Source organism: Cebus imitator, unplaced genomic scaffold (genome assembly GCF_001604975.1).
Source record: "Cebus imitator isolate Cc_AM_T3 unplaced genomic scaffold, Cebus_imitator-1.0 Scaffold11, whole genome shotgun sequence".
Classification (NCBI taxonomy): domain Eukaryota; kingdom Metazoa; phylum Chordata; class Mammalia; order Primates; family Cebidae; genus Cebus; species Cebus imitator.
In genome coordinates this window covers 10001251-10028483 of record NW_016107326.1, presented here as the reverse complement: position 1 = coordinate 10028483, position 27233 = coordinate 10001251, and the positions used below count along the sequence as shown (strand labels likewise).

The 27233-nt window shown below is 56.3% G+C and overlaps 1 protein-coding gene across 8 annotated transcripts in view; it reads right to left on the bottom strand.

The window, feature by feature from the left end:
- Positions 1 to 5469: 5469 nt before the first annotated feature.
- ZMIZ1 (zinc finger MIZ-type containing 1) overlaps positions 5470 to 27233 on the bottom strand; it is a 244232-nt gene continuing 222468 nt past the window's right edge. For 5 of the 8 annotated variants that reach the window (XM_037727408.1, XM_017496874.2, XM_037727404.1 and 2 more), the window contains 13 exons: positions 24553 to 24735; positions 23491 to 23568; positions 22722 to 22896; positions 22123 to 22264; positions 20416 to 20626; positions 19161 to 19266; positions 17715 to 17875; positions 16668 to 16735; positions 16302 to 16370; positions 15583 to 15827; positions 14358 to 14524; positions 10688 to 10945; positions 9225 to 9332 (listed from right to left, as the gene is read on the bottom strand). In XM_037727408.1, coding sequence (XP_037583336.1) covers positions 9225 to 9332; positions 10688 to 10945; positions 14358 to 14524; positions 15583 to 15827; positions 16302 to 16370; positions 16668 to 16735; positions 17715 to 17875; positions 19161 to 19266; positions 20416 to 20626; positions 22123 to 22264; positions 22722 to 22896; positions 23491 to 23568; positions 24553 to 24735 — 1971 coding nt within the window. Of the gene's footprint in view, positions 9333 to 10687; positions 10946 to 14357; positions 14525 to 15582; positions 15828 to 16301; positions 16371 to 16667; positions 16736 to 17714; positions 17876 to 19160; positions 19267 to 20415; positions 20627 to 22122; positions 22265 to 22721; positions 22897 to 23490; positions 23569 to 24552; positions 24736 to 27233 lie in introns of all 8 variants that reach the window. The other 3 variants (XM_017496866.2, XM_017496891.2, XM_017496897.2) reach the window with 3 other exon arrangements.

Sequence of the window (27233 nt, the reverse complement as noted above, 5' to 3'; positions counted from 1 at the left end):
CACACTCTCTGCTTCTCTCAGTTCCCTGCCCATACTGCTGCCCTTGCATCATTAGTTCTCAGCAGCGGCTTTTGGTTCTGTTGTGTTAAGCAGAGAAATACTTTTTTTTGTAGCCAGGTGAAGTTGATTTATTCACTGAAGGTACTACTACCCAGAAACAAATCTGTAAGAGTGAGAGAAGCAGGGTAAGGAGGGGGAAGAGACAAACAACGAGAGAGACTTGGGGAGAGGGTACCCTTGGCTGGATCACGGCGCAAAGGCTTTGGAGCATAAGCCAGATCCCTAAAGCAAGAGGGCAAGCACTTTGTGCTTTAGATTAGTGATTTTTTGTGGACCACATCCGGAGGGTGGAACTTCCCAGGTCAGACAGCTCTGGTCACCTCAGGGCAATTCTCTAGAGAAAGGGAGCTGTGGGCTGTGAGCTGTGAGGAGCCAACACTCACAGCAGCCGGGGGAGGGGTGCATTGCCCCACAGAAGGGACTTGGGCAGAGTGCCACAGCGTCCACTACAGCCCAACCCTTGCATGTGCAGATCCACTCGCTTCTCACATTAAGCTTATTTCATCTGTCTATTGATGGGGAATGGAGGTCATTGATTTAGTACATATAGGGCAACCTGAAGGATAGCACCCCATATCCTTCACACTGACAAGGTGTGACACCCAGTTGGTACCTCAGCTGTATCTTTAAGAGGCAACCCTATCCCCTATAGACTGGCAGATCCTAGGTGGTGTGAAATGTGTAAGGACCAGTGGATCTTACAGTCACCTGCCCACTGCCATGCAGTTCTCATGGTGACTTAGCTCTCTTGGTCTACAGTGATGTTGACTAAGAGCCCCAGTGAATCAGACGCTTGGTGAGCCATAGTGCCAATGGCCTAAGACTCCATTGGAAAAAAAGGCGAGCCCGTACGTAGAATAGACATCCATCCTGTCAGGGCAAATCACTGCCTTTCCCATGAGGGAAGGGGTCCTGCGTAATCAACTTGTCACCAAATGGCTAGTTGGTCTGATCCTGGAATGTTATTGTATCAGGGCTCAGCTTGGGTCTCTGTTGATGACAGGTTGGGCATTCAACAGTGACAGTAGCTAGATCAGCCTTGGGGAGAGGAAGCCAAAGCTGTTGGGGTTATATATAACTTTGTCCCTGTCACCACGGCACCGTCATGAGCCCATATGGTGCGAGCACTGGATGGAGGATGACGGGTGAGGACAGGCCGGCTGATGTCCACTGGCCCAGTCATCCTGCCCACTTGGTTGTTTGGTGTCACTTCTGCAATGAATGCTCTTTGGTGTGTGTTGAAATGTGATATGTGATCGTCACACTTTTTGCCACTGTCAGAGATCCGCCAGCCTCTTTCCCAGTCCTCTTTGCCTCTGATAATCCAGTCTTGTTTTCGCAGGCCTCTGACCGATAAAGAGCTAAGCCATTCACCACTACTCATGTGCACGTCTATTTCCTTATTTCAGGTCTCTTCTCTTGCCATGAGATGACCAGGTGCTTTGCCCAAATCCCTGCCTATTGGAGGGATTTCCTCTCACCAGTCTTTCAGGGCCACCCTTGGATGGGGCTGTAGTGCAGGCTCAGTTCATTTTCGGCTTACACCTGCATGCCAGGTCGACCCATCTGTCACCCAAACTCAAGAATTTCCTTTCTCTGTCAGCTGGTCATAATAAACATTTTTTCGTGAGAGGCATTGGTGTGGCAATTCTCATTCCAAGTCTTGGTGTCTCCTTCTCCACCAGGGGCCTGATTTGCAGGCATTGATGGATAATTCAGTCTTTACTCAGCTTCTGTTGCTCTTATAATGAGTCCTCTGCCTGACTGTCCCTCCAGATGGGACTGTCCCTCTGGCTACAGAATGTAAGCACTTTCCACTGCTTCCTGCCAAGAGGTTTCCTCTGACTCTCATGCTCTAAATCGCCATTGTATCTGTAATTTTCTTTCTTCAATGCATCGGTGACATTTAGCAATAGCCACATTTAGCAAGTCCATAGTCTTCATAGTTATTCTTTGATCATACCTCTCATCTGTCAGAGACATTGCTGCAGCTGGTGTTGCTCCCTCACTGGTGTCCCATCCCAGTTCACCACAGGTGCACACTGCCACCCGATTCCTGCCTTCCTCATTGTCATCTGGTCAGTGGTACCTCTCCAGCATCCTATCCTCAGGGTCTGCCTCCCAGACCCATTCCCAGCACCCACTATCTTAGATCTGGATAGGGGCAGAGCCTAGGACAAGCACGCAGTTTCCAGGATTTATTGAGGGAGTGATCTTGGGAGAGACCTGTGAGGGAGACAGGCAGAACAAGGAAGGGGAGAGAGAGGAGTAAGGAGGTGGTCTCAGGTAAAGTCTAGCCCCTGACCTGATCCACAGGGAGGATTCGAGAGCACCGACTATGCCCCAGCAAAGAGGCCTTTTATTTCCTGTGGCTGTCAATTTTGGCTGTGGCCTGCCTGGCAGGGGTGTGTGTGTGCGGTTAGGGGGCAGGTAACCTGTCAGACATGGAGGCTCCCATGTGCTGAGGGAGATTCTCTGATAAAGGGACACACTGTGGGCTGTTGGCAGCCAACAACCATGGCAGTGGCGGAATGGGTGGGCCAGCTGGTGAAGAATATCCCGACAAAGCACCACAAGCACCTCATTACCATAGGAACCTGCGAAGAAGACAAGGAAGGCACAGCTAGAGGGATGCAAGAATGAAAGAGATGAAAGACGGAGCTGCTGTGGAATTCAAGTGTCTTCCTCTGTTTTCTGTTGCTGTAACAGAATACTCAAGACTGAGTAATTTATACAGAAAAGTGGTTTATGTAGCTCATGCTTCTGGAGTCTGGGAAGTTCAAGATTGGGTGGCTGCATCTGGTGAAAAGGTCTCACGCTGCGTCATAGCATGGCAGAAGGCATCACATGGTGAGGAGGGCAAGCGTGTGCCAAGATAGCTTTTATAACAGAGCTACCCCTGTGTTAACCCATGAATCCAACTCATTGATCCATCAATCCATTAATGAAGGCACAGCCCTTATGACCCAAGGGCCCACCTCGTAGTACTGTTACAGAGGATGAAGTTTCACCATGAGTTGTGGAGGGGACAAGCATTCAAACCATAGCACCAAGAGAAGAGTGCTTCAGTAAAGAAACGGCAACTGTCAGGTGCAGCTGTGAGGTCATCTCAGAAAGCAGCGTGGATCAGCAACCAAGAGGCCACTGGTGAGCTTGCAGAAGAGTCAGGTAACTGGTGGGGTGCGAACCAGGCGTATGAGGGGTGACAGAGAAAGACTGCGAGCAGTGGCAGCTTTGTGGCTGAGAAGCCTGTGTGTGTGGGAAGGAGCAGAGACTGGCTATCGAGGGGTGGAGCTGAGCCCAAGCTGAATCCCACAGTGCCAGAACCTGGGCCACTAAACCCAGGGAGGTGGAAGGCAGAGGCACAGGGAGGGTTTGCTGGCTGACAGAGTGAGGTTTCTTGCAGAAGAGAACGGGGTGATGGTGTCAGGGGCTGGGGGAGGGGTGGCCCCTACTGGGGAAGGGACACCACATCCTCTGGTCCTGGGTGGAAAAAGATATGGCCAGGGTGGATGGAGATAGGTCTGTGGGTATCAGTGGGGACAGTGGGGAGCTGGGTGAGGGTAAGGTAACCTGCTGAAAGGGAGGTGGGCGTGGTTAGCAGGAGGCTGGAGCTGAGGACTAGGGAAATGGCGGGGGGCCATTAAACAGTGAGTGCCTTAGCACTCAGTGAGGCCGGAGACCCCAGTGTGTCCTGGCATCAACCTGTGAGGCTGAATGACTTTCCGCAATAGCACCCCATGGCCTTATGCGAACACAGTCAGTGGATTCGGGGTGGAGGCTTTTTGTAGTAGGCTAGAAGAACAGACTAAGGTGATCCATGACGTCTGGCCCCACGTGCAGGGAGGCTCAGCTCTGAACTGCCTCAATCCAGGCCCCCTGCTGGGCTTTTGGGGTGGATGTTTCTCAGCACAGGGTTAGGGCCACAGAAGGAAGTCACCCGCCTGGGGAGGAGTTAGCTGAGATGGGGCGGGCCATCTCCAAGCAGCCTTGTGCGGCAGCCGCAGGACCGTATCCCAGGTTCAGTCTCCAGCTGAAACGCCAGGAACTTTTGCTTATTATCATGAAGTTAGAGGAGCACACTGCCCTTCCTCCCTTCCCCTGCTCCCCTGCCCACTTCCTGCCTATAAGGCAATGGCATTCAAACTTTTTGTTTTTAACCACAACCCACAAGTAAGAATTAACATCATGACTCAGCGCGCACACACACACACACACACACACACACACACGCATTTCTTGATAGAACGATCTCACTCCTGATATTTTCTACTGCATTCTTACCTGTATTAATTAAGTGCTGGTCCAGTCCCACCACACTGGTCTAAGGCACAGCTGGGGGTATCTCCTTCGGGAAAGCTCTCCCTCACACTAACCACCCTCTTCTCTGTTCAAAGAGGATGCCTGTCCTGGCGATGCTGGCAGAAGGCAGTGCCCGCAGCTGAGCAGTGGCTGGTGTTCCATTATTCAATGTAAAGCTTTTCTCCTCCTCACCTCCCATCTCCCTCCAAAAGGAGAAACTCCAGGAACCTTGGAGAGGCCCCAGGAGTGGGGACTTTTGGGCCCTCAGCCCCTTACAGGTAGCACCCCGTGGCCTCTCCCCCACCACTGGCTTCTGCACACACGTCCCTCACTCTCCTGACACCCGGGTACATCTGAGTGGAGATCTCTGGGGTGCCAGCCCGGCCCGTCTCCCCTCCATGGACAGTCCATGTGGAGGGAAGGCCATGGTGGCTACGCTTGCTTTCCTCCTAAGATCAGGCTTCGTGGAGGGAGGGCAGGGACTGGTTTGGGGTTATGTCAGATGCATGTCCCTAAAACTTCAATCTGAGACACACCAAGTGCTGTGAGTTTGCGTCGGTGCTGAGGCTGGAAGGATGGTTAGAACCATGGCCTGGGCAGGGTCTGTGAGACAGAACCCCATGTAAAGTGTGCTCACGGAGTAGGCAGAGGCCAGGGACGCTGAGACGCCAGCACGGAGCATGGCTGCAGTGAACACTCACTCTCCATGAAGCCACACTGAGTGCTCTCGACAGCGCCCTCTGTGGCTTAACATGAATAGGCTCCTGCTCCTTAAACCCAGCACAATCCACAAGGGACCATCAGAGACGGGACACCGTTGGACGTTCTGAGTCACATGCCACCGGAGCCCCTGGCACCCTGCAGGCACGTGGCCCCGTTCAGCCACCCCCATTCCCCACATCATCCAGCCACACACTGCACGTGCCTCACCAGGAGCTGGTTCCAGGGACCCCCAAGGACAGGGCTCCTCCAACTCCGCTCCCAAACCACCTGCCTGCTTTCTTCTTCGTGTGTGCAGAGGGTAACAGCAGGTGTGCTGGTTCACAACAAAAGCAAAAACACCCAAACCACTCCTTAACATCCACAAAATAGCTAATTCGCCAAACCTTCGTTTTTGTCCATTTATTTAGAAAAAAATTAACATGGGCAAATGAGATACCTCAGTGTTACAACAGAGTATAGAAATGTCTAGCAATAGTCAAATAATTTGATCTTTAAATACAAAATAACCACATGAACACCTAATATACAGGTTTCATCTGAATACATATTTATTAGATAAATATTAGAGGTTGTCACATCATCTAACTACATACAGCTTTGCAAGACTAGAAATCACAATTAGTTTTTTGACCAGTTTAAAGTATGAAATGACTGCATTGTACATACGATGTACAAGGACGATGATGCTTTCTGTGGGACTTACTTCAGGCTGCACTGGTGGGTGTGTTTATGTGTGTACGTGTGAATCACCTGTGATCATGATATCAAAAATTATACAAAGTATGAATTTGGTTACAATTTTCTTCGGAAATCCCCGTTTCTTTTCATTATTTCCATAGCACCCTAAAAATACACAGGTGGCAGGACTAGTACACTGAAGCTAAATAGTACATGTAGGTAAAATAAAAACAGAACAAAAATCCCTTTCCACGCAGGGTCAGAGTATATTACATGAGCGAGAGAGACAGACGTGGAGAACTCACAAATGCTATAACCAACAGGATCTAGTTTTTCCACGTGATGGAGTTCCAAGCTCTTTTTTGTTTTGTTTTGCAAAATAAAAACAATACACATTCCGAGAGAAATGAATGCATCTGTTGACACGTCTCTATTTCTCATTTACATATATACACACGTCCCTTGAGTCGCTGCTGCTGACACAGCCCTGTGTGGACAAGTCAGGCCTGAGGCCCTTCGGGAGCAGACCTGTAGCTCTCTGGGGGGGTCAGGGCTTCCATTAGGGAGAAAGTATTAGCAGTTTCTTAAAAAATAAAATGGCTACAGGGAACATGATACATGGATAAAGCTTCAAACCAAGAAGATGGGGGTGATTGCCTGTACTTGGCCCTTCCCGCCTGCCTGCTGGCTCCCTGTCCATCTCACGGAGTGGTGGCAGAAACATGCCTGTGTGCCGGGTGGATGCTTGGCATGGAAAAGTGGCTTGCAGAGGCCTCGTTTTTGCTGAGGTTACTTATGGCTCCAAGTAGTCGTCCGAAAGGATCGGGGAAGGATCTCTCCAGAGCTCAGGATCATCTTTGCTTATGGGCGTTGTCTACCTGCATCTGTCACCACCTGGGGCTTGCTCCTGCCCCGGGTGCCTCTGCACCTCCCTCACACCCTGGCCTGGCTCCGAGAGCACTCCGGAAGAGCTTGTTCCCGGAGTGTGGGCTGTAGGCACCACGCACGGTTCAGAGCTGGCCAGAAGGGAAGCTCTGGGCTGAGCTTGCTGGTGGAGGCTTGCTGGAGAGGGGACCCAGGAAACCCGCCTTAGGCGCCGAGCCCAGAGATGGTTGTGGGAGGTGCCCGGGGTGTGGGCTGCAGGGAGCATCCCGGCTCTGCACTGGAAAGCTGTGGATCCGCCTGTGAGCAGAGTGTGGACACACCCTGTTAAGAACCAGAATGAACCCCAGGCCTTTCTGGGGCAAAGTATCAAGGCAGGAAGCAAGAACTCCTAAGGAAGGCATCTGTAAGTCTGTCTGGAGCTTAATTCCCAGATGGTCCGACACAGAGCGTGGCCACTTGCCAGGCCACAGACACTGGGCCAGGGTGGCCACATGCTACCTGGTGTTGGCTCGTCCCTGCCAGCTGACTGAGGGATGGCTCTGAATAGCGGCTGCCGGGTCTTCCTACTCCCGGTATAGCCACCCATTCTGTTCGCCCCTTCAACTGTACAAATAGCCCTGGTTGCTTTTTTTTTTGTTTAAAAAAAAAAAAAGAAGACTCAGTCTTTGTCACTGAGTCTAGGTATTTTAAAAACACCAGCAAAGGCTATAACCAGGTCACGAAAATGTTGGATATTATCAAAGACGATACTAAAATATTCACAAAGATATTTACAAAAGCGATTCTTAAAATAATTGATTTGCATATTGAACAACACGCTATTTGAAAAAACCTCGACGACAACGGGACAAAGGAAAAAAAGGGGCCGGGGCAATGGCAGCTTTCCTACGGAAAACCTTGTGCCGTCTGGGACAGTGACTGGAAGTCAACAGCTGGGAGCTGCCTTTCCGGTAAAACCCACAGAGGAGTGCTGGGGACCACCCACAGCGGCCAGCCGGGAGAGCAAGAAAGGGCCCCAGGCGGCAGCAGGGAAGGAGGCAAAGAATTTACAGACGGGACCCCAGTGGTGGGACAATGTGGCACCACCCCAGGCCATGCGGCTCACGGGGCACAGACCAGCCTGAAACAAAGTGAACACAGGACAAGCTCCCCAGGAGGCCCTGGAGAGCCGTAAGCCAGATGGAGCGAATCAGTGGAGGGAAGGCCAGAGGCTGCTTTTGCTTGAATGAGCAGGAGTGTGGGTGAGACTTCGGTGGAAGGGTGCAGCGGGCAGGTGAGGCTGGCAGCCAAGGGCAGTGTCTGGGGCAGGCCCAGAAACACACTCCTCTCCCCTATGCCTGCAGGTACATACTGGTGCATGGCGCCATGGCCTGAGTCTCAGCCAGGGGCAGCTGGAGCACAGGGACAGTGGGAGGGGCTGGACAGACACCATTGCCCTGGGCTCCGGTTCCTGCACCTCCCCGGCCTTTCCACGCACTGGTCTTGCTGTCTGATTGGACAAAGAGAACTAGGACACAGAGGGAAGGGGGTGTCCCACGGAACAGTCTTGGAGAGGTGGCGAGAGGGACTAGGAGAAAAACAGAACACACGGAGAGAATGGTTTGCTTGCTGTCCAAGCACAACGTTCCTTTTCTCTAGGTGACTTCATAGCTTTAAATTGTTGCTGTTTAAAAAGAGAGTGGCTTGGAGCACAGAAGTTGCCGCTCCTGTTGGATTCCGACAGGTGACATGCTCCGCCCGCAACCAAGGGCACAATCACTTCTGGTTGGGAGCATACCTGCTCTCTCTGCCCCCAAAGGCTGAGCCCTGTCTGAGCTTGGAGGTGGAGCCTCAGAGATGTCCTGGCTTAGGGGAGGCCCTGGCCCTCTTTCCCACCAATCCCAAAGCAGGAATGGCAGACCCCCTCTCAAACACAGAATCTTGTCCTTTCTCTGCTTTCTGAGAGTGTGTGTTTACGGGGTATCTTGGCTTAGAGGTCAGGGGTCAAACTGATGACCCCCGGCCCCCGAGAGATGTTGTCTTTCTTTCCCAGAGGTTTGTGCTTTTCTGTGGTGGGTGGTGGTGGGCGGGCCGGTCTCACTGCCACCAACTGTCAGCGCTCCTCCAAGGCTTGGGGCCCATGCTGGGGCCCAGGGGCCTTCTCAGGCTCCACAGTCAGTTGAAGGAGGCTCCGGGCCAGGAAGCAGGGAGGCAGAGTTACAGTTTAGAAGATGGAAGAACCTTGGGGACACTGGAAGGTCGCCTGGAATCGGCACACGCAGAGGGACCGGGAAGCCGCGTCGGCGTGTGCCCTCTTACCGGGCCGGTTCCTCTAGGGAGGGGGGTCTTCAGGCCCGCGCTGGGCATGGGCCCAAGCCCAGGACCTGTAGGCAGGACGTGGGCTCCAGACCCACGCAGCCTTGCACCCTCCCTGCCCCTCCGTTCTGAGAGGGCTGCAGCGGGGGAGGGCTCCCCGCCCCACAGCCCGTGGCTCTGGTGCGGGGCGGTCTGAGGGCACAAGCTCCCAGGTGGAAAAGTGTGTGGGACGGGTGGGGCAGGAGGCAGAGTGTGGAGGGATGGCCCCGACCGGGTGGCCTTCAGTTGTTTTCAAACAGAGACAGGAGGTCATCGTTACTATTGCTCGGCAGGTCAGGGGGGTCCAGGTAAGACAGGAGCTCATCAGGATTTGTGAGTTCGGGAAGGAGCTGGAAAAGAAGCAGTAACCAAGTTCAGGTGAGGCGTGGCCGAGAGGCAGGCTCCGGGTGAGGAATGCAGGGCGCCCTGGCCCATCCCCCTCCGCCTGCCTCTCAGGACCCTGGCCAAGAGGGAACGCGAAATGCCTTGGGCCTGGGCTTGCCGGGCGGCCACACACACCCAGGCCGCTGCACCGAGTGTGGGGCACCCCCATGCTCATTTCCAGCCTGACGAGCAGGACCCGCAGCCCATCAGCTGAGGCTTGAGTGGGGCTGACCCTTTTCAGGCATGGACTTCAGCCCTAGGTGCTGGGGAGGCCCCATGGCAGGTCACTTGGGCCTCTCAACTGAAATCACATGCTTCATGTATAAGCACAAAGAGGTGGTCCCCGCACCCCTGTACCCACCATCCCTCTCTTGAGGGCTTGCCGCTCCTTGGTGAGCCTGTGCCTGGCTGGCAGCTATCCTTCCCCATGGCCCAGGAGGGGCTGCAGACTGTCCCTACCCTCTGCTGAGATGTCCTTGGAGTCTGTCACATGGGGAGCCTCATGACTCTAAAAGCAGCCCCACTGGCCTGGTCTGGGGTGGACACTGGGTGAGGACCTGAGATGGCTGCACAGTGAGTGAGTCCTATCTAGCACGGAGCCCTCTGATGCTGATGGGGGTGAAGGGTAAGAGTGGCCGAGGACAGGCCTCCTCCCGGAGTCTAGCACCAGCCCAGTGGTGGGCATGGGAGGGGCTGGTGCTTGGTCCCATCCCACCAGCCCTGCCCCATCATCCAGGGTGACCCCCCGACCACCTTCCAGACCTCAGGGTAGGAGCCCTGGCCCTTGGCTGCTCACGCTGGCTTGCGGCCCCTGGCTGTGACCCAAGGCTACAAGCTGCCCCCACCTTCTGTCACCCACATGGGGGCCTCTCAGAGTGAGCGATGGAGCAAGCGGAAGCAGGGCATGGACAACACGTGGACAAGAAAACTGGAGACAGACACACACCGGCGAGGCAGACAGACAGCCTCTCCCTCCAGCCCTCCCTGCCCAGCCAGCTCACCATCGGGGGAGGGCAGGGACCCTCCCGTGCTGCACGAGGGACCCCGAAGGGCCTGGGGAGAAGGTGGGTCAGGGCCGAGGCTCAGAATTTTGGTCAAAGGGACTAGGGTGACGGGGGAGCCAGCAGGGCGGGGACCCTCAGTGGTGACATTTCCCCATCGTGGGGCTTCCTGGTCTGGAGCCAGGTCTGCCTGAAGCCCTCCCGCCGCCCACCCACCTCCTCCCCTCGGGGCCTCGAGCCCTCACACCCACCCCTTCTCTCGGGCAGGTCCCGGCGCCAGGCCTAGCCCCAGGCCAAGGCGAGTGGCGACCCCAACTTACATCCAGCGAAGGCTCCGGCATGTCGGATGCTCCCTGCGCTCCGGCCTGACCCTCTAAGGCTGAGGAGGGGTTAAAGGTCAGGTCGCTGTGTGGATGGCTGCTGGGAGCGGCCTGTGGCGGCTGCCGGGGAGGCTGGGAAGGAGGAGGAGGAGCCCCACTGTGATGTAATGGAGGCCCTGACTGGCTGCTGGGGTGTGGTACGTGCAAACCTTGTTGTATGGAGGGGTGGGGCTGGTCAGAGCTGCCAGCGTGTGGCATCTGTGGAGGAGGAGAGAGTGGGAGAGAAGAGATGTGAGGTGAGGAGGCACGGCAACAAGATGCCTGGAGAAAATGAACCCCAACACAACCAGGGAAGTCACAACCCCCGAAATGTGGCCGCCCGGTACAAGGCTGAACGTTGTTTCTGGGCAGAAAAACAAAACTCTCTCCCCTAAAACCGCCCGTCGGGAAGGCTGCAGCGGGACGGACGGCGGGGACCTCCCAGGCTGCGTGGGGCCCCGGGAGGTGGGGAGAGCTTCCTCCACACAAGCACAGACACGGGGAGCTGGGCCTGGGCACTCCCCCCAGGCCCCTCCGCCTCCCCGCCCAGACAACAAACAACAGCGAGGGCAGGATGGAGAAGCAGAATGGGCATGTTCTGGGGAGCGGGAGGCGGGAGGGCGGCTGCCGCAGCGTGGTGCAGACCCCAAGCCGGGCGGCAGAGAGCAGACACAGACAGACAGCATCGGGCAGGCGTGTGGCTCAGGACTGGGTCTGCACCTCCCAAGTGGGCCCTGGGCAGGGGTGATGCTGGGCACGAAGGCATCTTCTGCCAGCCCAATGTGTGCAGCAGCTGGGGCCCTGGCACAAGCCCTGCGGCCCAGCTGGAATTCGGCTGTCAGAGGAGGAGGGCTGGGTGGGCACCTGGCCAACCTGGGCATCTTCGCACCCTGCCAGACCCTCTTCCTAGACATCCCACTTGGTCGGCACCAGCCCTCAAAAACAGGGTTGTGAAGGAGGCAGGCACCTCCGGGTCTCCAAGGACAAGGGGACCGAGTGACGGTTCGCCAATGGTGGCTGCCTTGCAGAGGGTGAAGCTGGTGATGCCTAACACATACACTAGAGGACCCGTACCCTCTCGTGGGCATGGACACCGAAAACTGGGCTGTGGTCTGGTGGGTGAGATGTGAACATTCCCCTGCTAGCCTGTTTGCTGTCCCAAGCAGACCCTCCTTCAAAGTGAAAAGCCGGGAATCCTCACAGACCAAGCCCTGACCCCAACTGCAAGCATCCCTGACAGCCCCCAGCCCCACTTTGTCTCTGCCAGTCAGCGGGAGCATGGATGCTGCAGGTGCTCCACTGGAACAGCAGCCTGGCCCATACTTCCTTGGTCTTTTCATCCCCTCACCCTGCCCCATCCTCGGGCAGCCGCACAGAACACACTGACACGTTCTTCCTGTGTGCGTTTAGAATGGGTAGCCACATCATCCTCCGTCTTTGCCAGACCTCAACTTCCTCTTCCTGTTTCTCCTAAAACTGCTTCCCAGGCCTTGCTATGGGCTGGCCTCTGCCCATGGTCCAGGTGGCCTCTTCTCAGGGTGCTCGGCCCCAACCCAATGTGGCCCTAGGGGGCACATTACCCTTCCAACCCAAGCCCCAAGAATGGGATGACCTCACAACCATGATGTTGGAGACCTTGGTGGACCCATTTATGAAACACACACAAGAAGAGGCTGGAGGAATGGGCCACCACCCATGGTCAGTGAGAGGCCAGCTTGGGGGCTCCCGCTCCTGTAGACACCCTCAGTGCCCACCCTGGGAGAGCAGGGAGGGGCTCTGCGCTCCAGCAGTGCAGCCCAGCTCAAGACGGACAGGTCCTGGATCTTCAGAGGCAGCTGTGCCTCTCGACTCCGTATCTGGCTGGAATGCCTCCGGCCTAGAAGGGCAGGTGCTGTGGGAGCCCTGCTGACACGCCTGTCAACCTGCCACCAAGTACGGGCAGTCTGTGGGGCAGCAGCACCTGGCTGGAGTGCTCTGACCATTCCTCAAGGGCACAGCAGTGCCTCCCAGCTGGGTGCTCAGCTGGGGGTGTGGCTGCCTCCAGCTGGGCAGGTATGGTAGGAGTTTACCTGTGACTTCCCTGCCCCACCAGCCTGGCACAGCTGTACTTCCATGTCTGCTTGCCCTTTAGTGAGAACTCAGAAATGGACAGGGACAGGGTCATCTCTAGAGCATATTAAGGGGCTCTGAGGTCAACTCATGGGCTCAGGTCCCAGCACACAGAACATAGACAACAGGGCTCACAGGAGGCAGGAGAAAGCCTGGTTGTCAAGGAGAAGTAGACAGCATTCCTACTCCATAATCCAGTGTTAGAAACTGTGAGGGCTCAAGGGGTGGGGGTGTGTGTGTGTGTGTGTGTGTAGTGTGTGTGTGTGTGTGTGTGTAGGGGCGTGTGACTTTGATGTCTTCTGGGTATGGGATGCCCTCAGGGCTGAGGAAGGGGCACGAGAAGAGAAGCCCCCCCAAAGTCACAAGCCCCCCAAGGCACAGAGTAACTTTCAGAAACTTGGCCAAAGATCTATTTCCGACTTGGACTCCTGGAGTCCTGAGTTTGGAAAGTTGCTGCTCCCACACCTAGAGCCCTGCTGCTTAATTTCACCCACCACGAGTTAAGAGTGGCTCTGGCAATTCCATGTCAGGTGTGTGGAGAGCAGTATAATCTGGAGGCTCCTTCCTGTGCAGGCCACCCAAGCCCACTGCCAGGCACTGGCGGGACCTGGGCCCTCTCCCTGGCTGATGTGGCCCAGGATCCACAGCCATGGGCTCAGCGATGGCCCCTCCTCCCCAAGATGAGAGCCCAGAATGACTGAGACCTCAGACACACCATGTCAGCCTCTGGAGGCCTCAGTTTTCCCAAACCCCAACTGTTCTTCCTGCATCCAAGCACTGCCAGTTTTGCTCCATTAGTGTATGGCCTGTCTTGCTTATATCTGTCACACAGCCCGTGCAGAGCATGGCTCAGAAAACGTTTGTTAAACTGAGTGGAATCATGTGGCACTCACTGGATGACTCCAGAGGACAGGAGCACCTGTCCTGCCACTGGGGCCACAGGAAGGGAGGGCCTATGGACAGCACAGGACACCTTACCCCATGAGGGGCGTCCTCAGCCACAAAGGGTATAGGTCCATAAATGTGAAACAGTACAAGAAGTGAACGCTTTTCAGATAATGAGACTTCACAGCGTTTCTGTTGGAGGGGGTAATACCCTGAATTCAGATCCTTGGGGAGTAAGTGCCTGGGTTTGGAACAAAAGTCAAGGTGGCTGGAACCGTGTTAGGTGAGTGTAAGAGTGTTCAAGTGGGTGAGGGAGAGGGCTGGTGGCGTGTGCATGCACGCACGGGGTGTGTGTGTGTACGCACGGGGGGTGTGTGTGTACGCACGGTGGGTGTGTGTTTGAGGAGCCTGAAGCTTCCTGCATCTCCAGAGAATCCGAAGTCCTAGGTAAAACAGCCAAGTCCAAGGATGCTGAGAGGCCATGACCCAGCCTCAGACAGACCTCTTATTCCCTTCTGAGCCCACACACTCAATTCTTCATCCTCCCCACTTGCCTGGGAGGGAACAGAGTATTCAGATCCCAAGGCTTCAACCCCAAAGGCTGGGGAATGGGGTGGGGTGAGGAGGAGGTACTCACAGTTTCCTGCATGGGGTGGCTGAGGGGTTTCTCGAGGGCGGCCATGTTGTTGGGCATGTCCGGAGGGTGGGAGAGCTGGGGGGGCCCATGCATGAAGTCATTCATGGATGTCCCTCCGGGGTTCCCGTGGGGGAAGTCAAAGTTGCCATGGCCTTGGTAATTGTTGCCTAGGAAGGGATGAGACGGGGAGGGGAGAGGGGTCAGCCAGAGGGCCAGTGGCCACCCCCAGGGGACACAGAGTGTGTAAAAATACAAGCCAAGTCCTTTTCCTCTTGCGAGGTTGCAGTCGCCCCAGCAGCCTGACTCCAGGTATAGGATGGAGCAGCAACACAGCCCTGTCCCGTGTTCTGTGCTACCCCAGGGCACGTGCTGCTCTTACTGCTAGGGGCAGAGTGGGAGAAGGGGGGTGGGCAAGGCTTCTGTGGGGAGTGGAGGACATGGCCTGAGCCCCCAGCAGACCTGCTGGGCTGCTCCCCAACGTGGCCACTTTTCATACCCAGCAAGAGCCAGGCCCGGAGTGGGTGCAGGTTCTGCCAAGGCTGCAAAGAAAGCCACACCAGACTCACGATGATGCCCACACAGGCCAGCCGCCCAGCCTCTCTGGTTACTGTGCCCTCCACCGTGTGGCGATCGCAAGGGTCAGAGGATCAACAGGCTGGGCAGCTTGGCCTTAGTACACTATGGGAGTCTAGCTAGGTGGCCTAACCTCTCTGGGCCTCTCCCAGGGACCTAAGAGCAGGGAAGCCGGTGGCGGATCTGCCACCCAGTGAGGGTACTTTCCAGGCATCAGTGGCAGTAGGGGTAAAACTTGGTCTGTTAAGGGCCAGTGGGTGACCTTGGTGGCCAAAGACTGAGGCTCCAGGAGCCTGGACTCTGTCCCTAGGAGAGCAGGAAAGTTGCAGGGACAATGTGGATATCACAGAAAAATACAGGAGGGCGGAGGGTAAGGCCAAGAACTCAGGTGGGTGTGTGCCGCTAGCAGCCCGAGAACACTGGCTGGGAGGAGGCAGCAGGGGTATCTCCCACCAGGGCAGGCTCTGAAGCCCCTGGGCTAGGCCCATGTACCCTCAAGTCTAGAAAACTGGAGATTGTTTATTGGGGGGTAGACTACTTCTCCGTCTTCAACCATGCCCCCCATCCCTGCCACCATCAGCACAAAATTCTGTGCCCCTGCATGGACTTGGGGCTGCCCTCCTCCCTTCCTCCCTGCCCCGGCATCACCCACCTTGGCTGCTGTAGTCGTTGGAGTTGGTGCCCCCTGGGGGAGGCGGGAGCGGGTAGGGGGACGGGCCAGGGCCCAGGGCTGCGATCATCTCCATGACGTTGGGCATGATCATCTGGCTGGGACTCATAGTCTTGAACCGCTTGGAGGGGATGCCGTCAGGGTCGTCCTTGATGTGTAGGTCCGACTTGATGGGCACCGGCCGCCAGCTGCACGTGGGGTCGATAGTGACCTCTTCAAACTCGGAGCTGGGGGAGGAAGGGTGGCAGAGATGAGGCTCGGAGATGCCTGGCTTTGGGCATAAAAGCACCTCCACTCAGGTAACCTTGTTGAGGCCCCCGCCCCCACTCTCACCACACTCTGGACAAGATGGAAGCCTGGCAGGGATTTCTATGTCTATCTTTGACATATGGGGAGACTGAGGCTAGAAATGCAAGTGGCTGGGCACAGGGCAGCTGGCCTCAAGGCTTCTGCCTGGGGAGCAGCAGGTGGAGGGTCAGGGGGCACTGTCAGCCTCCTGCTCGGGCTGGGTTTCATCCTTTCTGGGAAGTTCTTTGGCCCCCAGGTCCAGAGGCCCCCGAGGGTAAGGGACAGAGAGGCAGGTTGCCATCTGCTGGCCTGGGAGGGCCGTGTCTAGCGCTATACATGGGCTCACCTTGCTCTAACTCAGGCCTTGTCCCCACCCCCGCCGCTCCCCTGCCCCTCACTGGGGCACCACTTACTGTTGGATGGCATTCAGGATCCCCCACATGTACTGATCCACCTCCAGGCCCTCCAGCAGAGCGGTTTTACTGGAAAAGGAAAAAGGGACCTTGGCCTCTGCTCTGGGACCAAGGAGGTGGGGGCACAGCCCATCCACCTCAGTGTCAGTGGGGTCCCACCCCTGCTGTTGGTTACTACCGCAGGCACAAGAGAGGGGGACTCTGTGACCGCTTGATATACCAAGGGGCCACCCGGAGCCCCCATAACCTGAGCCCCTCTGCCATGTTTGGGTTCTGGTTTGCTTTTAGGGCAGGTGGGAGGTATTTGGACCTCCCCTGTGTGGTTGGTGGATGAGGGAAGCCCCCGCTGGGGTGGGTATCACTCACTTGCACACAGGACACCTCCAGGTCCCTCTCTCGCAATTCAGCTGCAGGTATGACTCCAGGTCAAAGCACTGCAGACAGACAGATAGGTGAGACCAGGATTGTCAGAAACTGCCTGGCTGTGCCTCAAGGACCCTTGGGATGACTTCCCCACCAGACAGAAAGACAGGCTGTGGGAGAAACCTAAGGGCTGGGGCTTGGGTGGAGTGAAAGCAATGCCACCTTTCTGTCACTTGGAGTTCCGATGCCTCCACCCCAGCATCCCTCACACCACCTCCCATGCCCTAATGACCCTGTGCCTACATCCTCTGAGAAGCCTTCCTGGTTCCCACCCCCAGCCGACTCTCAGTTTTTTGTCCTGTAACAGCCCCTTTCAATGAGGCTAGGGGTAGATCCTTCAGCCCAGCCACCAAGGACAAGTCTGATCAAGTTCATCCATCTGTGGCAGATAGATAAGGTGACTAGTCCATCCTCTTGCCCACAACATTCCACTGGGGGAAGGAGGGAAAGCTCCTGTCCCACTGCACCCTCAGGACCAGCTGCAGGTGACGGCCTTGGGCTCCCTCTGCAAGCCCACATTCAGGTTCCACAAGACGGCTCCTTGCTCTTCACCCCGCTGGGCTGCCCACCTTTTATTCACTGCTCTGTCACTGCCTGCTAGGACTGAGACAGTCACTCACGCCAGGGCTACTTCCTAAACACCTGCTTGGGGCAAGGCCCTGGACGGAGGCATGAACTGAACAGAGGTGTCACCCTGCTCTTGGGCCCTCAACCAGCACTGCGATGTGTGGAACTTCCAGCTGGCGTCTGCCATCTGCCAGGGCAGGGGCTGTCCAAACCCATTTCTCTAGCCCCTTTGGCCTGAAGCATACAGAAAAGATGCTCAAAGATAAACGATGGCTGAAATTAATGAGTGACATTGGGAGCTGATCGCCACGACATCCTTCAGGACAATGTCTGCGCAGGTCCCGTTGCCCCTCTGCCTACCCCTCAGCATCCCAGCCAGCATCTAGGTGGCTCGCTGGAGCTGTGTTTTCTGGGTCCGCTCACCTGGACATGCTTGCAATCGTGTCCTCGAGCAGGCAGCTGGATGCGCCGGAATGTGATGGGGCACTTCAGAGACACCTTGATGGCCGTCTGCTCCACGCCATCCTCCCCGTTGAGGGTCGTGTTGCCCGAGGAGGCAGCCACGCTGCTGAAATTCCGCTTGACTGCGGGGCAGGAGGCACAGACAGGTGAGGATGGCAGGGCAGTCTCACAGAGGTGGGGGTCTGCAAGTGCTCCCCACTTTCTCGTTCAGTTGAGGCACGCCCTGGTCCTCCCCCTAGCCTGCACCAAACACTGAGAAGGCCCACAGTGTGGTGATCAGAGGGCCAGATGCCCAGGCTGCCGCCTCCATGTGGGACACGTGTGGTATGTGTGTGCCCGAGGAGGTGGCCACGGCAGTTCCCCTATCTCGGCAGAGAAGGCCCTGCCTTCAATAGGAAGGGGGACGTCTGCAAAGCTCATGGAAAGCCAGTCTGGCACTTCTCTGATTTACTGGGTCAGTGAAAAGCCCCCTCAGGGGGCTTTTCATTGCACTTCACTCTTCGAGTGTGGAAGTAGAAATGGACAACTGCCTGCTGGAATCCCAGGGCAGCAACGTGAAGAGTAGCCCTGTACCTCCTGCACAGGGCCCTGGGGTCTGCATCCGGGGTTGCCTTCAAATGGGACCCCCATTTTTTTTTTTTTTTTTTTTTTTTTTGAGCAGGGTCTTGCTCTGTCACCCAGGCTGGAGTGCAGTGGCTTGATCATGGCTCACTGCAGCCTCGACCTCTGCAGCTCAAATGATTCTCCCATTTCAGTCTTCTGAGCACCTGGGACCACAGGCACACACTACCACATCCAGGTAATTTTTAATTTTTTTTGTAGAGACAGGCTCTCACTATGTGGCCCAGGCTGGTCTTGAATTCCTGGACTCCCACCCCAGCCTCCCAAAGTGTCAGAATTACAGGTGTGAGCCAGTGCCCAGTCCTCTCTTGAGTTTAAGCACGAGCTGTTGAAGTGGGGAGGAATCTGGAATCCACCCTCCATGCCTTCTGTCTGATGAAGATGCCCTCTTTTCTAAATCCTCCCATCCTTTAAAGGCCTGGCTCAGGTTATCACCTCCTCCAGGAAGCCTGCTTCCTGGCACTTTGTTTTGATCTCCCTCATGTCCTTTGCTGCTGTTGCAGGTACGCCTGTCCTGGCTCCCAAGCTGGACCTGCCAGCTCTTCCCCACAGGGCAGGTTCCAGAACTCCTGCCGGCCCTTATGGAACCCAGCTTGTCTGATCATGACAACAGTCCAGGAGGAAGGCATGCGCCTGAGGATGGGACATGCTTGGGAAATCTCCGGGCCTAGTGGTGATGTGCACGGAGGCAAAGGTCAGTCCCAGGTAAACACTGACCACTTCTCAGTCCCAAACTCAGGCGGGGCTGGGGTCTGGCCCTCGCTCCCTGTCCCCAGCCTGACTCACTTTTGGTGATACAGTGCTCGGCGGGCAGGAGGCGCTTCTTGAGGAGGCCTTGCAGCACAGAGCGGACGGAGGGCCGGTGCACCAGCTGCAGCACGAAGAGGTGGGACTGCAGGGAGACAGCAGACACTCAGTTCCTGCGCACTGCCCCCACGCCCGCCCTGCTCGCAGCTCCAGCAGCCCTAGACTGCTCCCAAGATCCCACAGCCGCCCTAGGAGAGGCTCCTAAAGGGTGTGTCCTAGGACCTGTGAGCCTGGGCACTACTCTGGAAAGGTTGCCTCTGCTGTAGATCGACATGGTGGACTTTGAAATACTCCCTGGATGAGGTTATGGGACATGCAGCATTAGGCCTGGGTCCTGCTTTGCTTCCTAACCTCCCCTACCACTGCCTTCCCATCATGTGTCTTCAGCCCTTCCTGCCAGGGTGCTCATCCCTGACTTCACTTCTCCAGGAAGCCTTCCAGAACTGCACACCCTGAACATCCACCCATCAACTGCCTCACTCTGACAGTTGCGCAGCCTCACACAGCTCATCACATTCCCCAGCCAGAGTGGGATGTGCTGCCCAGGTCTATGCCCCCTGGCCTCCATGCCTCTAAGCTCACAAGGGCAGCATCAGAGTGTTTCCTTCTCTGTGACCCCCGAGAGAGGCCAGTGGAGTGGGGCAGGCAATTTGCTTCCGCTGGGGCCTGAGCAAGGCCTACGCATCGGGCCCTGATCTTCAGGGGACATGAGGGTGGCTGAAAGCTGGTCCCAGTCAACAAGTCACGGGTTGGAGGGACCCCCATACATGACTCTAAGACAAAAGGCTTGGGAAAGAAGGGAACAAGTTAACTCCAGGTTTGGGGGAGTTGGGTCTGGGGAAAGAGGTGGTAACAATGACAACTGATGGTGAATGAGGCAAGCCGGACATGGCTTTGAGGGACCCGGACCAGAGAATGAAGGGCAGCGAGGAGGGGCCGGGAGGGGTGAACTGGAGGTGTGTGTGGAGAACAGATGGAGGCTGAGTGTCCGGGGAAGCGGCCACGTCTGAAGCCAGGGCACAGTGGCTCTGAAGGCCCAGTGGTTTGAAGGTTATAGCACAGGCCCTGGGCGGGAAGCAGGTAAGGGGACACTGTATCTTTGGTGGCTGTGGGCACAGGGGGTGGCGACCCAAGGACAAGGCTGAAGACCAGAGGGAGGCCAAGTGCCCCGCACTCCCACACTGTACCACAGGGCCCGCCCGTGCCACTGCCGTCCCCCGCCCGCCACACTCACGCAGCAGCAGGCTGTGACGGTGATCTGGATGGTGTTGCGGCCCGGCTGGCACACATGCTTCAGGTGCAGGGGCTTGTGGGAGGTCTTGTTGTCCCCACGCTCGATGGTGAGGGGTGTGGCGTTCACGCTGACCTGCACTGAGGCTGGCCAGTTGGTGTTCATCTGGCGGTCCTCGTGGTGGTAACACTTGAATTGCAGCTCCAGGTCAGACCTAGGTGTGGCACGGTGGGAGTCAGGGCAGCCCTGCCAGGGCGGCTGTCTGTGGCCTCAGTGACCCCGAGCCAGGCCACACACCTCTAAACGCACCACAACCTCCGAGACCCTCAGGACCCCACCCCTGGCCCCAACGATTCCCCCAGTCTGAGTTCTCCTCTCCCATTCTAGATACTCCCTCCAACCCAAACTGCCCCCAAGACCCCCACAGCTCTAGCTCCTATCTCCCTGGACTCTCCTCCCTGCAGGGGTAAACTCCTAGCTCCCCAGGACAGAGACAGAGGGACAAAAGAACAGGCACTCATCTGACAAGCCCTGCTGTGAGGCCGACCGAGCCCATCTCCAGACCTGCTGGGAGCTGTCCTCCCAGACCACGGCCATTTCTGGTTCCAAGCACTCCCCAAGGAGGCCCCCCAGGACACACCTGAGGGGTGATGGGAACCAGCAGTGACCCCATATGCATGACAACCAAGCCAGGAGCAGGAGGCCTCCCAGATGAGGACACTCTCAGATAAGCAGCATGGGTGGGCAGGGTGCAGGTGGGCAGCACAGTGGGTCTGCCCCTTTCCAGAAGCCTCTGCCCTCCTGCCTGAGTGTCACAGCTCCTGTGTCCTGAACGCCCATGCCAACTATCTGTGACCGCCTCGCCCAGCTTGCTCAGCATGGTCGAGAAAACAGCAACGTGTGTACATGTGCCTGGCACAGACCCAGCTCCTGCCCCTGAGATGCCCACTGGCCAGTCGAGGGGCTCTGAGTCACAAGCACAGTGAGACAGTGTGATCTTGCCTGAGGATGAAAGACCAAGGGGTGGAGACCCCCAGGGTTGGTCCTGGTGTCCTGCAGACCTAGGCCCAAGTCCCAGCTCTGCCCCTGGCTAGCTGTGAGAACTCACACAAGCCAATTCACTTCTCTGGCCTCAGCTTCCTCCTCTGCCAAAAGGGAAAGTGTTGCCCATTTTCAAGATCAAAGTAGGTCACATGTGGAAGGTGCTGAGCATGAGCCTGGCTCAGCAGGGGACCTCCCGACCTTGCGTTCCAGCACATGCCTAAAGTGTCTGAGCAGCAGCCCTGCCCAATGGTCAGACCCCTGCAATAGGCAACCCAGGCCTGGCCCCTGTGCCAGCCTCATCTCTGCATTCCTGGCTCTGGCCACATGAGTCACACTGGAATTCTTGACTGCGTTCCCTCTTGTCAGCTCACAGCCTCAGATGGGATACATAGCTCCCCAGCCTAGGTCTGAGCCAGCTACCTTTTCCTCGGAGGGTGACAGCTGCTCCCTGCCCTTGGACCATGACACCCTGGCTGCTCATCCACCTGTGCACCTACAGACTTCCCATGATGGCCGCAGGACAGGGCCCTGTCAATGATGCTGAACAGGTGAAGGTGACAGAAGATGCTGCTACCACCTGTCCAGGGCCACACTCGCGTCCAAGGGAGTCATCCTGGAGGGCCTCCTTCAGCCTGCCTGGGCTGGCACCCCTGCCCTGACACGTACCTCCACATCAGCGTCTGGTGGACCGTGGGCCGCAGGTGGAACACGTGGTTGCTGACAGCCAGGTTGTGCTCCAGGCGGAAGGGCTCCAGCACCACGCCATCCCGCACGGGGAACGTGAGCCGCAGCTCATCGTTGTGGTTGGCTGGGGCGAGGAGAGGAGATGGGTGAGCCATAAGTCCCAGCCGCCATGGGTTCCAGGCCTGTGGGTGGGACTCGCTCACCCTGGTCTGCATGCTCAGAGGAAGGCAGGGGTGTGTAAACAGGGCCAGGCCAAGTGCACACCAGTGAGTCATGGCTTCGATTCTTCGAGGCCCCACCCCAGCCTCTCATCCCCTTTTCTTCCACCCACCTCCCTGCTTCCTTCCCTGGCTGTTACAGATTTCCTCCCAGCCTCCAGGCACCCAGGCAGCAGTGAGGAGGCCTGTGGGCAGCCCACCCCCACCTTGAAAGTGCCCCTGGGTCTATATCTCACCTGCTCTCAAGCCTCTGCCCTTTCTGCATGCCCACCCGCCAGGCAGCCTGACTGCTAAGGCCCTTGCTCCCAGCCCAATGAGGGGGCGCAGGAGGAGCTGCCTGACAGAGGAAAAGAGGGCCCTCACCTGGGGGTGGCGGTAGAGCGCTCATATTTGGCTTGATGTCAGGCGGGAAGGGTGGTTTGACGTCCTGGCTGGGGGACAGGTAGGGAGGGATGCTGCTCCCAGGGGTCATGGGGGGCGTGGGGTTCCCTGGAACTGGTGAGTGGGGGTAATTTGCCACAGGAACCGGCCTGGGAGGCTGGAGGGAAAGAGAAGCCACACATAGGTTATGGGGTCACAGGGACAGAAGGGGCCTTGGCTATGGACAAATACCACACTCACCCCAGGGGCCTGAGGCCATGAGCTGCGGGGGGCAGAGCCTCCCCCAGGGAAACCCTTCTGTCTTACAGGTCTCTGCCCACCTTGGAAGACAGTCCTGGGAAGGGCCTCCCCAACCTTCACTTGGGTCTCACCACTGAGCTCCTGTGTCAGGTGCATGCAGAGACCCTTATCCCACATCACAACTCAAGGCCATACCCTCTAAGCTCACCCCATCAGGGCCCCCAGATGGAGTTGGGGCCTGCAGAATCTGGGGCCCAGGTTCCCCAGGAGCTCCTCTCCCTCTCCTTGTTTTCCAGACCAGCCAGGCTGACACTGTACGCCGGGGCTCACCCCACTGAAGCTGTGGATTCTCAGTCCTGGGCACCTCTGGGCCCCAGGACAGAGGAACAGAAGTGCACCCCCACTCACGGGCCCCTCCAAACACCCAGAGAGGCTGGAGCAGGAACAGTGAGAACCTTTAGAGGCAACAAATGCCTCTGGCTTAGGATTTTTAAATTAAATTGGAACATACCCTGTTGACATTCCCTTGACTGTAGTTGTTGTAGCTGCTTCCCGAGAACGTGTTATTTTGTCCATTAAACTGTTCTGGCTATTAAAACAAGATAAGCAACGCTGAAATGGGGGGGTGGTGGGGCACAAAAGCAATCAGAAGCCCACTCTCCCTCCAGACAGTAAAATCTGCAAGGAGCATGGGGATGCTACCAGTCCCACCACGCTGGGCTGCGGAGTGAGTGGGGCGGGACAGCTACCCCTCGGGGATAGCGTTGTGCCTCTTTCTGTCCCTAGCTATTAATTTAGGAGAAGTTACAAAAATAGCAATGCCTAGTCTGCTGAAGTCAGGGCAAAACTGGTAAACCTGTTTGCTGATGGCTGTTAAGAAGTTAGTATGATTTTTGGCAAATAAATGTAAAACAGTAAAGCGTCTTCTCTACTCCCGAGAACACATTTTATAATAATCCTAAGGAAAGGAAAGGCTATCTGCCTGAAGATACTCATCACAGTATTATTTCTAAAATGAAAAATCAGACGCAACCCAAATGCCTAACAGAGGGAATAATAAAATATGATACGGTAATCTCAGCAGAATACTAGGCAGCCATCAAAAGTAAAAACCACAGGGACTCTGTAGCAGGAAGTACCATCCTTACTATTTCATGTGAAGTGAAAGGTACAGATTGAAAGTTACAGCTGTAATAACAATTTTATAACATGCGAGTACCCACCTGCACATAGAGAGACAAAGTTTAGAATGAAATGTTAATATATACAGGGTGTGTGCTTTTTTAAAAAAATAAAATATATTTCTTTTATTATTTTGTGAGTGCTATGAATAAGAAAAGAAAACGAAAATGAAAACTCATCATCCAAGACCAATGAGAACAGGAACTGAGAAAAGCCAGTCTGATGTTCTGGCCACTGAACTTAGCCCTGAACACATGGGGACATTCAGAAATCACCCATCCCTTGGTGTCCTTGGGCAAACACACGCAGGTCAGTGATCCCAGTGGAGTTAGGGGTGTGAGGTGGTTAGCAGGGAGGGGAGCCCGTGGGTGGTGGCAAGGCTGGGACTCACCTTGTAATACTGCCCCATGTTGACCGTGGGGGGCGGGTACTGCCCGGAGCTCGGCTGGCTGGGCATCCTCTGTCCCGGGTAGTTGGGGGAGGTGAGTGGCCTTGGGGGGTTGGGAGCTGGGTACTGGCCCGGCTGGGTGGGGAACTGGCTGTTTGGTCCATATTGCTGGTTTCCATAGTTGGGCTGTGGTGGCAGAGAAAGGAGAGGGGAAACGCGTTCAGTGCTGCCAGTGTCACACAGGCAGCTCACCCGAACACCGGGATGGGGCCTGCCTCCCCGCATTTGCCCCTGCTGTTTCCCACCCACAAAACCAGATGATGCCTGGGCCCCTTCTTGTCCTGACATCTGGGGACATTGTGTTCTGCCTGTGTAGCTCACAGGCCACCTCCCCTGAGGCCATTCTTCCTGGAGCACATGGGCCCCCTGAACTCCAGGGACACTTTCAGAGCCTCTTGCTCACACCATTATGAGGGGCCTGATTCTAACTCCCTAACCTTTGTGACTCTCCTAGCGCCTGGTTCAGAGCTGTGCTCCCCCATCTGTACCCCAATGTGACAGGGGAACTCCCCCTGCACCCCCGCATTCTGAGGCTGAACCTGGGTGGCACTGTCCTCGTAACTCCCCTCGGAGTAGAACACATGTCTAGTGTTCAGTTCTGGTTCATCAGCAACCTGCCACCTGTGCAGGGGCTGGGAGAGCCAGATTGGTGAAGGGACAAGACAACTTCTCCCAGGAGAGGCAATTTACAGACAAGGAGACAGCACCACCCTCCAGCCACCTTCCCTGTCTGGAAAACCAGGTGACCCTCAGGGCCACATGACATCCTGTGAGTCAGTGGTTTCTTCTTCCCCATCTGAGTGTCTCTCTTGCCCAGAGGTCCTATTGGTGGCTATGACCCAGTGCCTAGCAAAATGCCCTTAATACCTGCTCAACAAATGAATGATGAACTTGGGGATAATGTCAGGGAGTGTCAGTGTGAAAGAATCTACAAACATGGTGGCGGCTCTGGGTGGCAGTGAGACACCCACCATGAGAGGTGCAGAAGTAGCTGGTGCCTACCTGCCCAACCAACCCATGCCCTAAGTTTCCAACAATTCAAAGACCGTATGAACAAGCCACGGCAAGGGGAAGGAAGGCCAGTCGTCCCAGACAAGGTCAGGCTGCACAGGGTGCGACCACCCAGTGCTATAGCTGGGGAGCAGCAGCCTTCTACGATGAGGATGATTAACTTAGCAAAAACAGGGAGCCTTTGGTGTGGTCTCTTTAGGCAGGCAAGAGCCAGAAGCACAACACTTGGTGCTGGTGCAGGGTGATGCTAATGACCAGGAATTCTGCCACAGCCTCCTCCGAGATTGTCTCCTTTGGCGTGGGCTCACAGATGCAGCCAGAGCACTGCCAGCGGGACACTGGGATTTTGAGCATGAGGTGCGGGAGCACTGAGGAAAGGCCTAGAAACTGCACAGGGGCTGTGTGCCACGAGAGGTGCCAGTAGCTTGAGGTTCCCCCAAATCCAGGACCTGGGAGCCCATGGTCCTTCTCTGGTCCCTCCCTGAACTACTGTCCACCAGGTGGAGGGCTGGGGCTTGACGCAGCCTCCTGGATGCACAAGGAAGCCCCTGACCTCTCCCTCTCCCCTCCTGGACTCAGGACACCTCCGCTTGCTGCCAGGCCTCCCAGCCCATCCTAAGGTGGATACTGGGAGGAAATGTGCAGATTTCCAAGGAACTTAAGGTCTTTGGTATCTGAAGCCACTGTAAGCCCAGGATGAAGGCCACAATGCTGAGAGGAGCTAGGAGGAGAAAACTGCTCCGAGAGGGGACATGCAAGCAGAGAGCTGGGCACACCCTGTTCAAAAAGGGGCTTGGTCATGGGGAGCAACCAGGGCAGGCTTCAGGAGGGGCATCTGCAGAGCCACAGCCCTACGTCTTCTGCAGGTTAAATTAAATCCTTACTTGGGCACCCAGATGGGCTGGCTGCTGCCAGCATCATTTTCTGAGGGTTCAGCCTTGTGACACCCCCTCCAGGAAGCCTGCCTTCTCTGACTCACACTGAGTTCCGTGCAGTTTGCTACACCTCATTCCCTGGTGAGTCTCTGCTCAAACCTTTGCTTTCCTGCTAAAGCCGCACTTCCCAGAGGGTAGGAGGTGCGCGGGTTTTACTTCCCTAAATCTTCCCCAGCACCTTGGCTGAGCTGGGCTGTGCAGCCCAAGAGGCAGTGCCACTTCCTATACAGTGACCAACTAGACGGAAACAAGAGCTAAGAAGCCTGCTGCCTGTCCTCCACTCACTTCCCCAACAGGTCGGCCCTGACAGGCTGGAACCATTTTGTCTCAGCTCTCTTTCTTGGAAAGGAGTTGGGAAGCCCTCATGTGGGCAGGAGGAACTAAACCCAGGTCACCCAGCTAGTGGCTGAACCAAGACAAGGGAGTCACTACAGTAAGAGGACCTGCTGCTTGCTGAGTGGCTGCACACGCCAGCCCAGGGCGAAGCACTTCGTGGATGTCCCCTCAAGTCCCTCAAGCAGCCCTAGGAGGCAGGGTGACTGGCTCCAGGCCATCTGGTTGGGAAACAGCAGAGCCAGGTCTCAAACCCAGCAGCACCCAACCCCTAAGGCCCTGCCTCTTTGTCTGAGTGTGCTGGGGTCCAAGCGACATCCCTTCCAAGGCCGTACCCACGGCCCA